This window comes from Haliotis rubra, unplaced genomic scaffold (genome assembly GCF_003918875.1).
Source record: "Haliotis rubra isolate DU_JTF1 unplaced genomic scaffold, ASM391887v1 Scf666, whole genome shotgun sequence".
In the NCBI taxonomy this organism is placed as follows: domain Eukaryota; kingdom Metazoa; phylum Mollusca; class Gastropoda; order Lepetellida; family Haliotidae; genus Haliotis; species Haliotis rubra.
This window is the reverse complement of record NW_025767375.1, coordinates 199879-212612: the sequence shown is the minus strand read 5'-3', so window position 1 is coordinate 212612 and position 12734 is coordinate 199879. Positions and strand designations below refer to the sequence as shown.

At 40.9% G+C, this 12734-nt stretch overlaps 1 protein-coding gene across 1 annotated transcript in view; it reads left to right on the top strand.

Moving 5' to 3' along the window:
- LOC124257555 (nucleolar protein 4-like) overlaps positions 1-12734 on the top strand; it is a 125415-nt gene that overhangs the window by 86907 nt on the left and 25774 nt on the right. Inside the window, exon 4 of the mRNA XM_046691653.1 lies at positions 6101-6206. Within this exon, the coding sequence (XP_046547609.1) occupies positions 6101-6206 (106 nt within the window). The remainder of the gene's footprint in view (positions 1-6100; positions 6207-12734) is intronic.

Below are 12734 nucleotides of genomic sequence, written 5' to 3'. Positions count from 1 at the left end.
TCACTCACTCACTAATACCCATGTGCTTTTTGCCCAGCTTGTGGCATGGTTATATATGATACGTACTTTGAACTACTAGGGTGTTCTTGTCTACATCAGCTTTAATCGGACATACCTTACTCCTTATCTCCCTGTAAATGTATGTATACTTAAACCAATGTGGGTTTCTCTTCCACCGCGAAGCGTAGGCTAATTCACGTGGCCCGCTTCCAAAGATAATGTCTGTCCCCAGAGGTGATACACAAGCATTTAGATATAATTCCTTATACTAACTCTCTTCGGGAGGCAAAGCAATGACTTTGAGAGAGCTGAAGCTCAATGTATTTAACGTTGAGTTAGACGAACGAGGTACACACAAAACCTTGTATCGTTACAGGAGAATCATGCCTAATGCGTTCCACTATCTATGGCCAAGGGCCAACACACACTAACTAAATCACATGACGAAACCAGAGACCATGGGATTAAAAGGGACGGTAGTATTCCGAAAGTGATAAATATTTTTGTGATACAAAGTATCAATTACCAGTCTCCTTCCTACATCGGAAGGTACGCGTGTTGAACTTCATGAATTCGATATGATGATTACGCGGATAATGATATGAAATCATACCACACAAAGGGGACCTCGTCTCTGAGCTTGAGACCACTGGCTCTCATGATCAGGTCTCCCGATGATGCAAAACCTGCACAAGTAACGGGATTACATCGGGTGCGTTTCGGTGCTCAGAACCAAACAAATTTGGAAATCTCTTCAGAGAAACATTTTCTTGGATATTTTCAGTAATAGTTCCTATTGATTGACTTACACAGGGGAATGATTAGGAAGATACCAAACTAAGTCCTCTCTAATGCTATTTATTTTCAGTGAGCCTTCGCCCATATTCTCTCCGAGATACCATTAAGCCAGCATCCCCTTCCAGCTCTGGCCAAAGCCTAGTTAATTTAGCTGCGCTATTGATTTTCGTCCTCAACTTACCTGTGCGTTGATGGTTGGGGGTTAGTGGGAGGGCTGAGCGTTCCCTTGCAGAGAATGACACAGGTGTGGGGGGATTCTCGCTCGATGAAATGGTAGGTTGAGCCGCCATTTTGACTCGTGGAAATGTAATCAGTGGCAAGCATCCACGAGGAGTTCCCCGACAGACACGTAATTATTTAGGTACGCTCCACCTACATATTAAAGCAAATTTTGATTCAGATAGTAAGTCAATGTTAACCAGAAACCGTTGAAATACTAAGTATCAATATACATCCTGAATATCATTAATAATTTACGTGTAGGAAGACTCTGTATTGTCCATAATGGAGCTGAAAATCTTTCGTTCTGTTTCTCCATGATAATATGTTATTTTGTTATGATCCAGCTAATATGACTCATTCGCATATGTTTGTATATGTGTTAGTGGTAATCATTGTTTACTTTGGTCCATTTGACTTTATGCCTCTGAAACTGTTGTCTTGAATACTGAACAACCTCTCAACAAGATGGGCGATGTTTCTGTATGACAACACTCAATGCAAAATCATTGCACCATTTGTCACAACTAGTTACACGACAAAGATGCAAACTGTGTAGCGTTACCACACGAAATGGATTACATCAATTCGGTTTCGTTAATTAATAAGTCATCAATGAGATCATTTAATATTTTAAATCGATAATAATTAGTATGTCGAAGAGCAAAGGTCGTACGCTTCAAAGCGCCTAAGTAGGTATTATAGTTCAAAAGTTATGAATAATGAAGGTTTTCGTTTTGTCATGTTAATATAATCCCTGATAATGCGTTTTTGTCACGTTTAATATGATATCATAAGTCATAAACCAGTCTGTAAAAAAACAGGCCGCCTAACATCAAAGACCCGGGCGCCATACGTCAGACAAGGCCAACTGTTAGACTTGCAGAGCGTTGAAAACCACAGGACCAAGATGTAGAGGAAATCCTGCTACTGTGTGACAGTTGTCTTGATGCACAAGTCAATGGTTGTACATATCAAAGGATGGTCCCAGTGTTCAACGTGAAAAAGAGTGTGAGAAAGAAAGGAACGCTTACTTGGCTACAAGGCACGTCGGAGTAGATTAATTATGTTCAGGTATTTGTGCACGTTTACAGTAACAAGTCAAAGTTTATAGTGAGTGAGTGAGTGAGTTTAGGTTTACGCCGTTTTTAGCAATATTACTGCAATATCACGGCGGGGGACACCAGAAATGGGTTTCATACATTGTACCCATGTGGGGAATCGAACCCGGGTCTTCGTCGTGACGAGCGCACGCTTTAACCACTAGGCTACCCTACAGACTCTCAAAGCTTATAGCTTACATGAGGTAGTGTCTGAATTAATGTTAATATTGTAGAATGTACATCCCTGTGGTGTAGTCACGTCAAAGAAAGAAAGTTAATTGCTTTCAGTGCATATGTACCTATGATACAGGGACATTTAGTTTTGTGGACATTATATAAAATTGGTCGGTTTTGTGTGTTTATGTCATGACATTTTGTTGGTTTCAAATGGGTTGTTTGTTAAGTAAACCAATGATAAACAGCCAATAACAAAACAAAATAAATGGCACGAGAAAGTTCATAGTGCTCAGATGTTCTCATATATCGTTAAGTAGTTGACTTGAATGTTGATTGTAGTTGACCTTAGTGTTAGTTTACCTTAGTGTTGTTTGTAGATGACCTTTTGTTCGTTAACATTGTGTTAGCTGTTGTTGACCATTGTGTTGTTGGTAGTTGACCTTAGTGTTGATTGTAGATGACCTCAGTGTTGATTGTAGTTGACCTCAGTGTCGGTTGCATTTGACTTTAGTGCTGGTTGTTGTTGACCTTTCTGTTGATTGTAGATGACCTCAGTGTTGATTGTAGTTGAAGTTACTGTTGGTGTAGATGACGTTACTGTTGGTTGTAGTTGACCTCAGTGTTGACAGTAGATGACCTTAATGTTGGTTGTAGTTGACCTCAGTGTTGACAGTAGATGACCTTAATGTTGGTTGTAGTTGACCTCAGTGTTGACAGTAGATGACCTTAATGTTGGTTATAGTTGACCTCAGTGTTGATTGTAGATGACCTTAATGTTGGTTGTAGTTGACCTCAGTGTTGACAGTAGATGACCTTAATGTTGGTTGCAGTTGACCTCAGTGTTGATAGTAAATGACCTTTGTGTTGGTTATAGTTGACCTCAGTGTTGATTGTAGATGACCTTAATGTTGGTTGCAGTTGACCTCAGTGTTGATAGTAAATGACCTTTGTGTTGGTTATAGTTGACCTCAGTGTTGATTGTAGATGACCTTAATGTTGGTTGCAGTTGACCTCAGTGTTGACAGTGGATGACCTTAATGTTGGTTGCAGTTGACCTCAGTGTTGATAGTAAATGACCTTAGTATTGGTTATAGTTGACCTTATTGTTGACTGCAGTTGATATTCAGTGTTGACTGCATTTGATCTCAGTGTTTGATATCGCATGTGTTGATTGATGTCTTAATGGAAAGTATTCTGTGAAATATCATTATGGTTTAAGGACTGGGTCACCAATGGGCCCCGATTATATTCAAGCCTATTATAAGTGCGGCTAGCGATCTTACTGTAGGCCAAACTTCGTAACTGTTGCCTCATGTAATATACATAAAGTATATTCTCTTATTGATACTTTGGCAGGCCATTACGACCTATTAATATATTATATTACTACTAACTATTCTACTGCCCGAGGTGGTTTGTGCGGGTACGTCATTTCCAACGTTGTGTATGTTGTTACTGGCTGAAGATGAGGACTATGGTGTATCGGTTATACTCTAATTTTATTTGCATATGTTGTCTAACAGAGTAAATAGCAATGGAGCAGTAATGTAAAACAATGAAACTTGCGCTCTTCACAGCGATAGTAAACACTGGTTTCGTTGAAAGCAGTTGTATCTGTCAGACGACCAATGGGCTACTAGCATTTTAGTTAGAGTTGGAAACTTGATACTAAAATTGTGCACCTAAAGAGTACCATGGACATTACAAACATTTAAGCGGGATCAACATGCAATTGAAAACATGAAAATTTACTCACAAAAAGAGGTTTGAACCATGCCACGAATAAACCTCCCCAAAATACAGTGACTCCAAACCAATATGTCTTTTTTGCCTTTTTAACCATTAAGGACCTTATGGTCGTAATCAAATAATGAACTGTCGTTTCAAGAGGACGTTCGTGATTTGCGGTAGTTTTACTCACAGATATGTTTTGACAAATAGTCAGTGTCACTCTACGTAACGAAAATACATATATTCTGTACACAGCACTACTTCTATGTGGTTGTTATTTAATGCTTGTTATAGATGTGTCATTTGTATGATATTACATATAAATTTTCAGGGCGATTAGCTATGCTTCTCCATCGCCCTTGAGACGTATTTTGAAATGTCAGTGTTGTCCTTTCGTGTGTGACATACAATAACTAACTTTCAGTGAAGGTAGATGCGTGATTTTGGAAATCCATAGTTGCTAGTTATGTTGTGTCATATTACAATTACAATCCATTTTATGTGGAAATCGACGTTGAGTGTGAAGGTGAACGTCGTAGCTGACGATATTTTCAAACATAAGTTCAACGTCGAGGACATAAATATTGATTATTTAATTGTTCTTTGGACTTTTTAGTCAAAACGAGTTGAAAGATAATGAGAATGCCCGCATTGTGTTTTTAAGAAGCGCAGAGAACCGCTCCTGTCACAACGTCGTCACATAAGTGAATGGGACGGCTGTGACGTTTAAACTTAAATTATTTTTAAATTTAAGACAATTAACTTTGCAATTTCTATTGTTGCTCTGTGTCGTGTCAGGCTGTCTTATTGTTTTGTTTCAGGCCTGTCAGTATTAAACAATCTAACATGTCAAGTAGTTAATTGCGATTTTCAAAGAGGAAATTAAATAAAACTAAGAGACGCCCGAATAAGCAGGTCTACTATTTAAAAACTAATTAGATGACGCGACTAAGTCTGTTGGTGAAGCAAACGGAGTCAGATGCCTTGAAATTTTCAGTTTTCTTTCAAAATTTAATTTCTAAAAAGTTTCTTTTTCCTTTTTTCACTTTTCTGATTGTTCATTTCTCGTGGTTCCCCCAAAGAACGCTAGTTGGGGAATCACCATGGCAATGAAACCCTTTGGTTTCTTGCTGTCTATTCTTGAAGTCCCCAATGTCGACTTCTGAAGAAATCAGAGCAAGGGGAAAGGACTTCAAACATTTGAGATGCGCAAATTTGTTTTTGGACTCGTGGTAAACAAGTTTTGCCAATCCAATTTTCTCGGAGTAGGATTCGCTTCTGCCTCGTGTTTCAGACAGTAATATAGGGTGTCAGGAGTAAACGAGAGGGTCACACTACTCCATCGCGACGCGAACACAGCTACAGTGAGGCGGCGTCAGGTACAGGTTTCCATACATTCTCCCTGGTCGATACGGACGCTGGTGCGTCCTGCGACCCAGCTGTGCATCCATATAAATTCTGGCAAGAGTGATGGCCAGGCTGTAGATTTCCAGACCCGAAGTCTGTTAAACTGGCCTCCCGTCCTCTCGACGTATTCAGATAACAGTGAAAACGTTAATTTGAAGACCACAACGGCTGGTGGTCTTCTGTGGACATAGGTCACAAACTTGAGCCATCATTCTTGTTAATTTGGCTCTAATACACTTGTGCTTTGTCCGATAGGAGTTCAACAAGTTCGTGACTTTTTCGAGATCAGTGATTACTCCATCATCAGTCACAGATAACTGTTTCTATGGAAACCTTTTTCATTACGTTGGCACGATCTAGGCACCAAATTTGGGATTAGTGCCAATCATGAATATGAAACGTATCTGAACAACAAAACTGAAACGAGAGTAAACATTTTGAAAAAAAATCGGAAAACAGATATAGTGAAACTAATTACTGTAACGCAACCATGTCCAAAGTTCCTCCTGTATTAGGTTCGTAGAAGCACCTTGTCCTGGCGGGACAAAAAATCGGGAATTGAAAAAAAAGTTTATTGAACACGATGCGGCAAATACGACAATGAGATGACGTTGAATTGGGATTACGTACGCTTCAACAAACTGTATTATCGCTTTTGTTCCCAGGAGAGCATGTCCAGCGCTGACAGTGAGCTGAGCCGGGAACCCTCCCCGTTACCCTCCCCACAAGCCGACAGCACCCCCAACGGACAGAACGCCACATCGCGAAAAGGTAAGACATTGGTTGGGAAATGAGACAAACAGGTGCTCTTAGTTTGACGTTTTGCATTTATAGGGTATTTCAAATATTCAGACTAACGTTAGACCCGTTGGTCTCGCATTGGTCAGGAAGAGTCTTCAGCTTCTTTGAGTATCATTGTTAGAAGCTGGAGAGTCAGAGTCTTCAGCGTTGGGTAGATTGACGAAGATGTAGAAGAAGTCCTGGTTTCAGTGTTAGCCAATGACAATTTGCACGACACTGCAGAGGAAGAGGTTGTCCATATTAACACTGTGTTCCAGCGTGTCGGCTTAATGTGCATGGAAGGTGCAAATGTGTTTGATGCTTACCACTTCATTGAAACTCACGGGAAAGAGTATGTCACTGACTGGTCATCTAGGATTTGAACCAACGACCATCAGATCATTCACGTCTCAGCCACAGGGAAGAGTGGTGCCTCAGATGCTCTACTAACAGATGGATGCCCGACCATGTTTACTCACCTACCTGTTTTTAGACAACATACCAACAACACAAGCTCTACAATCTTCCAAATTGTATAATTGAGACATCCACGCAACATGAAGTTCCGTGACACGGTTATATTAGTTGACGTGTCATAATTTATTATTATCAAAAATACACCCCTTTGACGACTAAATTTGTATAAGAAGGATTCCGTTTGTTATTTGACAAGGTCGGCGATATTACAGCTCTGTGTCGATAATTGGGCACTGACGAACATGTGATTGATAGTATGAAGACAGATAGTTTTGTTGGGACTATACAGAATAAGCTATATTCCACAACCTATCGACCTTCGTGTTTATCTTCACAATGCAGTGTTGGCATGACATCTGAACCACAATAGGATCGAATTTTGACATGAAAAAATGGAAAACATTGAATCTGAATATATAACATCAACATATAGTTCGGGGATGTTTGTATTGCAAGAATTTCAGGAATGGTATAGGTTGTTTTAAACATCAAGTACTGTTGATGTTATTTTGCATGATTAAATGAATATGCTCGAAGTTGAGCACAAACATAGAGAATCCACAAGCATGGATACAGCTGTACAAGCATGGATACAAGAAGTCAACATAGAACACGAGACGGCATACATCACTCCACTCTGTGCAAGGTCCCAATACATATGTATAGGCGATCATACGTCTCGAGGTGGACAGTCTCGTGGAGTCGCGCGGTATCCGCCAATCTTGCCACGTCTCCAGGAATCCCTTAACATTCGTTATGCGATAAATGCTAGCGTCTGCAACAGTAAATACATACACCGCCGTCTGCGTAGCCGCGGTTGTAATGTAATGTCGTGGGTGATACGAGACTAGTGAGCTGACCTTTAGACATACGACGGTTCCTAGTCTGCGCTTACTGCTCAAATGGTTTCTGTTGTTGCTGACGTTACAATTACTAAACTGGTTCTGGCTATACCTAGAGTCATGGTTGAAACGCAACCGTAGATTTTAAGTCTGTGGAAGAAGAAGTGTCGGTTCTTGTAAACAAGCTTAAGAAAGGATCGAATGCTACGTTTTGCATAAATGGAAATTGTATCATCTCTGTATGAGACGGTGCTTGTACCACGCCGGCAAGGGAACTATTTGTCTGTGGAAGCCTTGAAGTCAAAGCAGACGACACGCCAAAAACCCGGGTTCGATTCCCACATGTGTGAAGCGATTTCTTGTTCCCCCCCCCCCGAAATAGTGTTAAAAGCGGCCTAAAACAATACTCACACGCTGTTAAAACATAAACGCTGGAGTTCACATTTGTTGGTCAAATCCACTGCTTATATGAAATAAAACAATATTTGGCAAACAGTTAACAAAACAAGAGCCCTTATGCCTCGAATACATTTCAGTAATCAGTCTATTCGACTGGCTGGAATAAAAAACATCTGATTTTTTTAAGCATCCGTGATACCGTTGATAGATTAATTAGTTATACATACCACACGAAACGATCCCGATGTTTAAAATGGTGTGTTATGTACTATTTTTCTCACGGCTGAAAAAGTTTCTAATGTAAGCGATGTATCAATTTCCTATTAAAGCCCTTAACAGTATATCCCACGCATGCGACACCCTTACTCGCTATAAGGCCGTCTCCCTCCTCACACCGGTGGTGACACCTGTATATTTTCAGCATTGTGTTATATGGTGCAGTTCCACCGTATTGGCTCATCCTCGGGTGACACACAAGTGTGGAGGCGAGGTAACAACGCCATCTGGTGCACCGACGAGGTACATCAGGGACAGCGACACATATCAGATAGCGAGGGACAAAGGAATTTCTGGGACAATTCAAGCTGTATTCTATATGTATACAGCATTCTACTTCTGAACATAGGAATAAACGATTTGTATCACGGAAGACTTAATCAGACGTGGCAGCGGCTTAGTCTCATTGCGTTTGAATATAGCGAACCCTCTTTGATCGGGACCTTGGTAAATCTGGAAACCTACAGTCAATGCAACAAATGTCGAAACGTTTATCAGCTAATAATGTTCGAATTTTTACTTGTATTGAATGAAATCTTAATTTCGTAAGAGCCTTACTCACAGCCTGATCGAAGTAAATACAATATTCTGTTCACATCACAGACACCTGTTAGTGTGATCGTGCCATGTATTCTTTGTCATCCTCATAGTCATACGCCTAAGAAATCTTCCCATCGTGATAATATCAATATAATTACACAAAACAGATTAATCTAAACAAATCAAAGTTTAAAAATATGTTGAACCTTTTCAAGTATTCTGAAACAAGGTTAGAAAATCAACCGCATTTGTCTCCCCTCGCCGACGTGAAGACTAATTAAATGGCCGCACTGGAGCAGGTATCTGCCTACTTCGAGATGTACATATATCCCTATGCATCCTTTAATACTCTTCCTTTCCCATGATTGATTATAGCGCATGCTAAGTTCGTCCCGTTGACGTAATATCAATAAGGTATAGAATTTGAAGCGTACGTCTTCTATACGGTTAGTGTTCCAGATATGATACGTCAGTACAGCATGGTTGGGCTATTACTTTTCGTTAATTAATCTACGATACGTGGTTTAGTGTTAAACATTTCCTGTACCTTGCTCCCCTTACCAACCTATACAGGCAATTCCGTGTCTTGTTGTATGTGAGGTGTTCGCTTCCTTCCTTACCATTGGTCCTTCTCTGAGGGAACAGTATGAACCACATTGTTGTTGGACTCATTCCATATGACTCCGAAATGTGTGCAAGCGAGGTAATTTGTATTTACAGTAAAGTCTAGAATTATTTGATATCTGAATGTGTTTCATGTGTCTGGTGTTCTGGTGGTGTTTTATTTAATTTCAGTAAGTTAGCGTGGCAAATGAATAATAGCCATAGTGAGGAACACGCAGAAAGCAATCAGAGAAATAAAAGATGGCGGCAGATGTTGCAGATGTTCTATCGGACTTATCGTCCGTGCCCCCTGGCAGACACACGCCGAAACACGCACGCACGTGCGCGCAGACACACGCATTGGGATTCCTATTTATGCTAGCCTTGTGGTAGATGGTTGTGGCCATTTTGATGAACCACCATATTGGGGATCCAACCATCTTATTGGAAACATGGCTCATCATTCTGACAAAGCAATATCTAGTCCCAGTGAAATGAAACTATGATTCCTGTATCCTTAGTCAGGGCCGATGGTTGAGTCTGCATGGCCCAGGTCTAGCCACTTGGTGCCCTTCAGGTCCTTCTCCAGGAACATCTGAAGGCAGTCGTCTCTAATGGGAGATTAATATAGTGGAGTTCTGAACAAACACCTGTCTATGGTGGATGTAAACACCGTCTTGTCCCGGCGGACTCGCTGGATGGTTTCATGTTAACCTATTGATGTTTCTATAACTCACTGGCAGTTCGTGCCTCCTAACGCGTCCTTAATGAAGAGATCATGAGACAACTACTTAAACAGCCTTATCTCCAGCTTCTCATCTGACATCGGGTGTTCCTGACAACTACTGTTACAGAGCAAAGTTTTACACCCAGTCGTCAGTTGAACAGGCCATAATGGTAATAACATGGAACCACTGAGCAGAATTCCAGCAAACATTACTCCCAAATTGTTTTAAAACAATTCATTTAAAATTTTGCAAATCAACTAGTCGTTTCTCATGTAAATAATCTAAATACTGGTCAAGTGTATTTCAAGCTGCTTTTGATAAGTTCTGGTACATGGCGTCATAAAGTAATCTAATCCGAATTATCAAATTATTGAACACTTCCAAGTAACCAATGTCCCCGCGTTGTCTACTTCTTCTCGGGGGTCCCGCCACTAATTAACAGACTGTAATTCGTCAGTCGGGACCAAACCTAGACAAACAGTTGACTAGTCACCTCCAATATGGCTCCGAATGAACGAGAGGCTCCTATGTGTGAATCTCCCACTAAATGAGACGAGGAGACAGCATTGTGTCATCACAGCTAGGACAACGGTAAGTAGCATTAACATCTTCGTCTGTGAAGCTTTGGCATCAAGTGAGACTGTCCTGGTAACGATGCACTTATTTCTGGTCATCCTGGCTAGCCAGGCCTCGGGCGGTGGAACACGTAAGCATTTCTTCCACGGCGACATCGGTCGTCCACAAGACGGCATCCAGTTCCCACCTTCCTGTTATGGGATTGTTTCGACACAGGAGTTCAGGCGTAAGCGACGGCTGTGTCTTGTATATGCTTCTTCGAAAGAACTAGTATGATTTTATCTGTTATTCTGAATATGGATTCCTTATTCGATCCCAATCCGTGACCGTACGGATTAAGACCGGTTTGACATGCGTTGATGAAGATGAAAGTCGTCTTGATTGGTCGTGATCGTGACTATTATCAGAAATCTTAGTTTCGGTCTTAACACCTTTCCTTGGGGACTTCTTTGCGTTGTGAACGTACACGCTCATCCCTTCCAGTAGATCAATACATTTGCAGAAATATTCTTAAAAGAAATTAGCTTTGCTGCCTTTAAGTGACTCCAAATTGTTCAAATATTACCGTTGATGTTAAAAATACTGAACAGTAAAAACTGCAAACTGAAGTTATATTTAGTTCAGAGTATCGGCCCTAATGTTCATTCAGTGACAAAGTATCCATTTTTGTTATTTTTGTTTAAAAATACAACCCGTGTCCTATGAAAAGATACAGTCAAGCAAAATTGGTCTACAAGTAAAATGTTTGCCGTGTAGTGAACACTTCAGAGGCAATATGTTGACGTCAGTAAATATGGGATCGGGCACTTGTGGTTAAACATTGGAAAGAAAATGTCGCTTTTTCTTTCACAAGAGTAAGATACTATATCGTTACAGAACCTGTGCTGTGATAAGATACTTGAAAGCTGTGCTGTGATAAGATAGGTGAAAGCAACAAAAATCTTGACCAACGACATACGAGTTGCGTGACTTTACATGAATGCCCCCCGTAGCCGTGATGACATAATTGGAGCAACGCCTCTGTCGGGTGCCTGTTATGACATCGTCTTTTTATAGTTTTTCTTTACACAAATATAGCTGTAGTGCCCCTCCGAGCGGTGGAAATGCCAGCATGAAGGTGCCAGTAATTGGTATCCCCTCTCAAACCTCAAAACCCCATCCTTGTCCCTCATTGTAATCTTTACCGGGATTCCCCCATACTGAAGCTCAGTTTATAACACATTCTTAACGACTTCAAGTCACAATTATTTTTCTGCATCAGTTTTAGTGTTTTATTCTGTCTTTTGATTAACTTTCAACCAAGGAGAGAAAAAGCTGCAAATCATGCTAACGCTTCGCTCGCGGCACTGTTTGGCCCGCACATCAAAGAGACGGAGGAGGATTATGTTGGGTTCTGGAGCCCAGAGCTGCAAACAGAGCTGCGAACAGAGCTGAGAGACGCTACTCTAGCTTGGAGAGCGTACAACTCCATTTCTGTGCCCGTGAACCTGACACGTATAATCACGTATTCCTCTTCGGAGAGGATGACCGTTGCTTTAGCAGATTTCATGCATCGTGCTGTTGTCTGATATCTAACGGGGGTGGAACAGTGACTCATTGGGCAATCGCTCCACTTACACCAACCAACTATCAAAAGTAGCTCGGTGTTTTCGTTGTTTTTTAAACCACTGCCGTTCTGAAATAAGGCTGAAAGCTATTAAATGATATCTTGTTTTAGCCGACATGAACCTGAATATTTTTCACGGCCCATTAACTTCGGAAATATTCAAAGGAGAGACCGTGTTTATCGCAGTGGAGAGACCTATGTTGAAGATCATGTTTCCAATTCCTTTGGTCTGTCCAGGCACGCTTGGCATCTGGGTTCGGTCAAGTGATGATTTTCTGGCAGGGCTTCTCGTAATGGAAATACAGACCTAATCTGTATTCTGGTAACCCTGATACATTTCGCAATGCTTCCGAGACCAACTGTCAGATGCATGGCTCCTGATGCTCGGGAACTAAGACAATTCTATCACTGAATTGCGGTACTTTTTTACAGTCAGAAAATTCAAGTTGTGCCACAGACCTAGGCCTCCGTG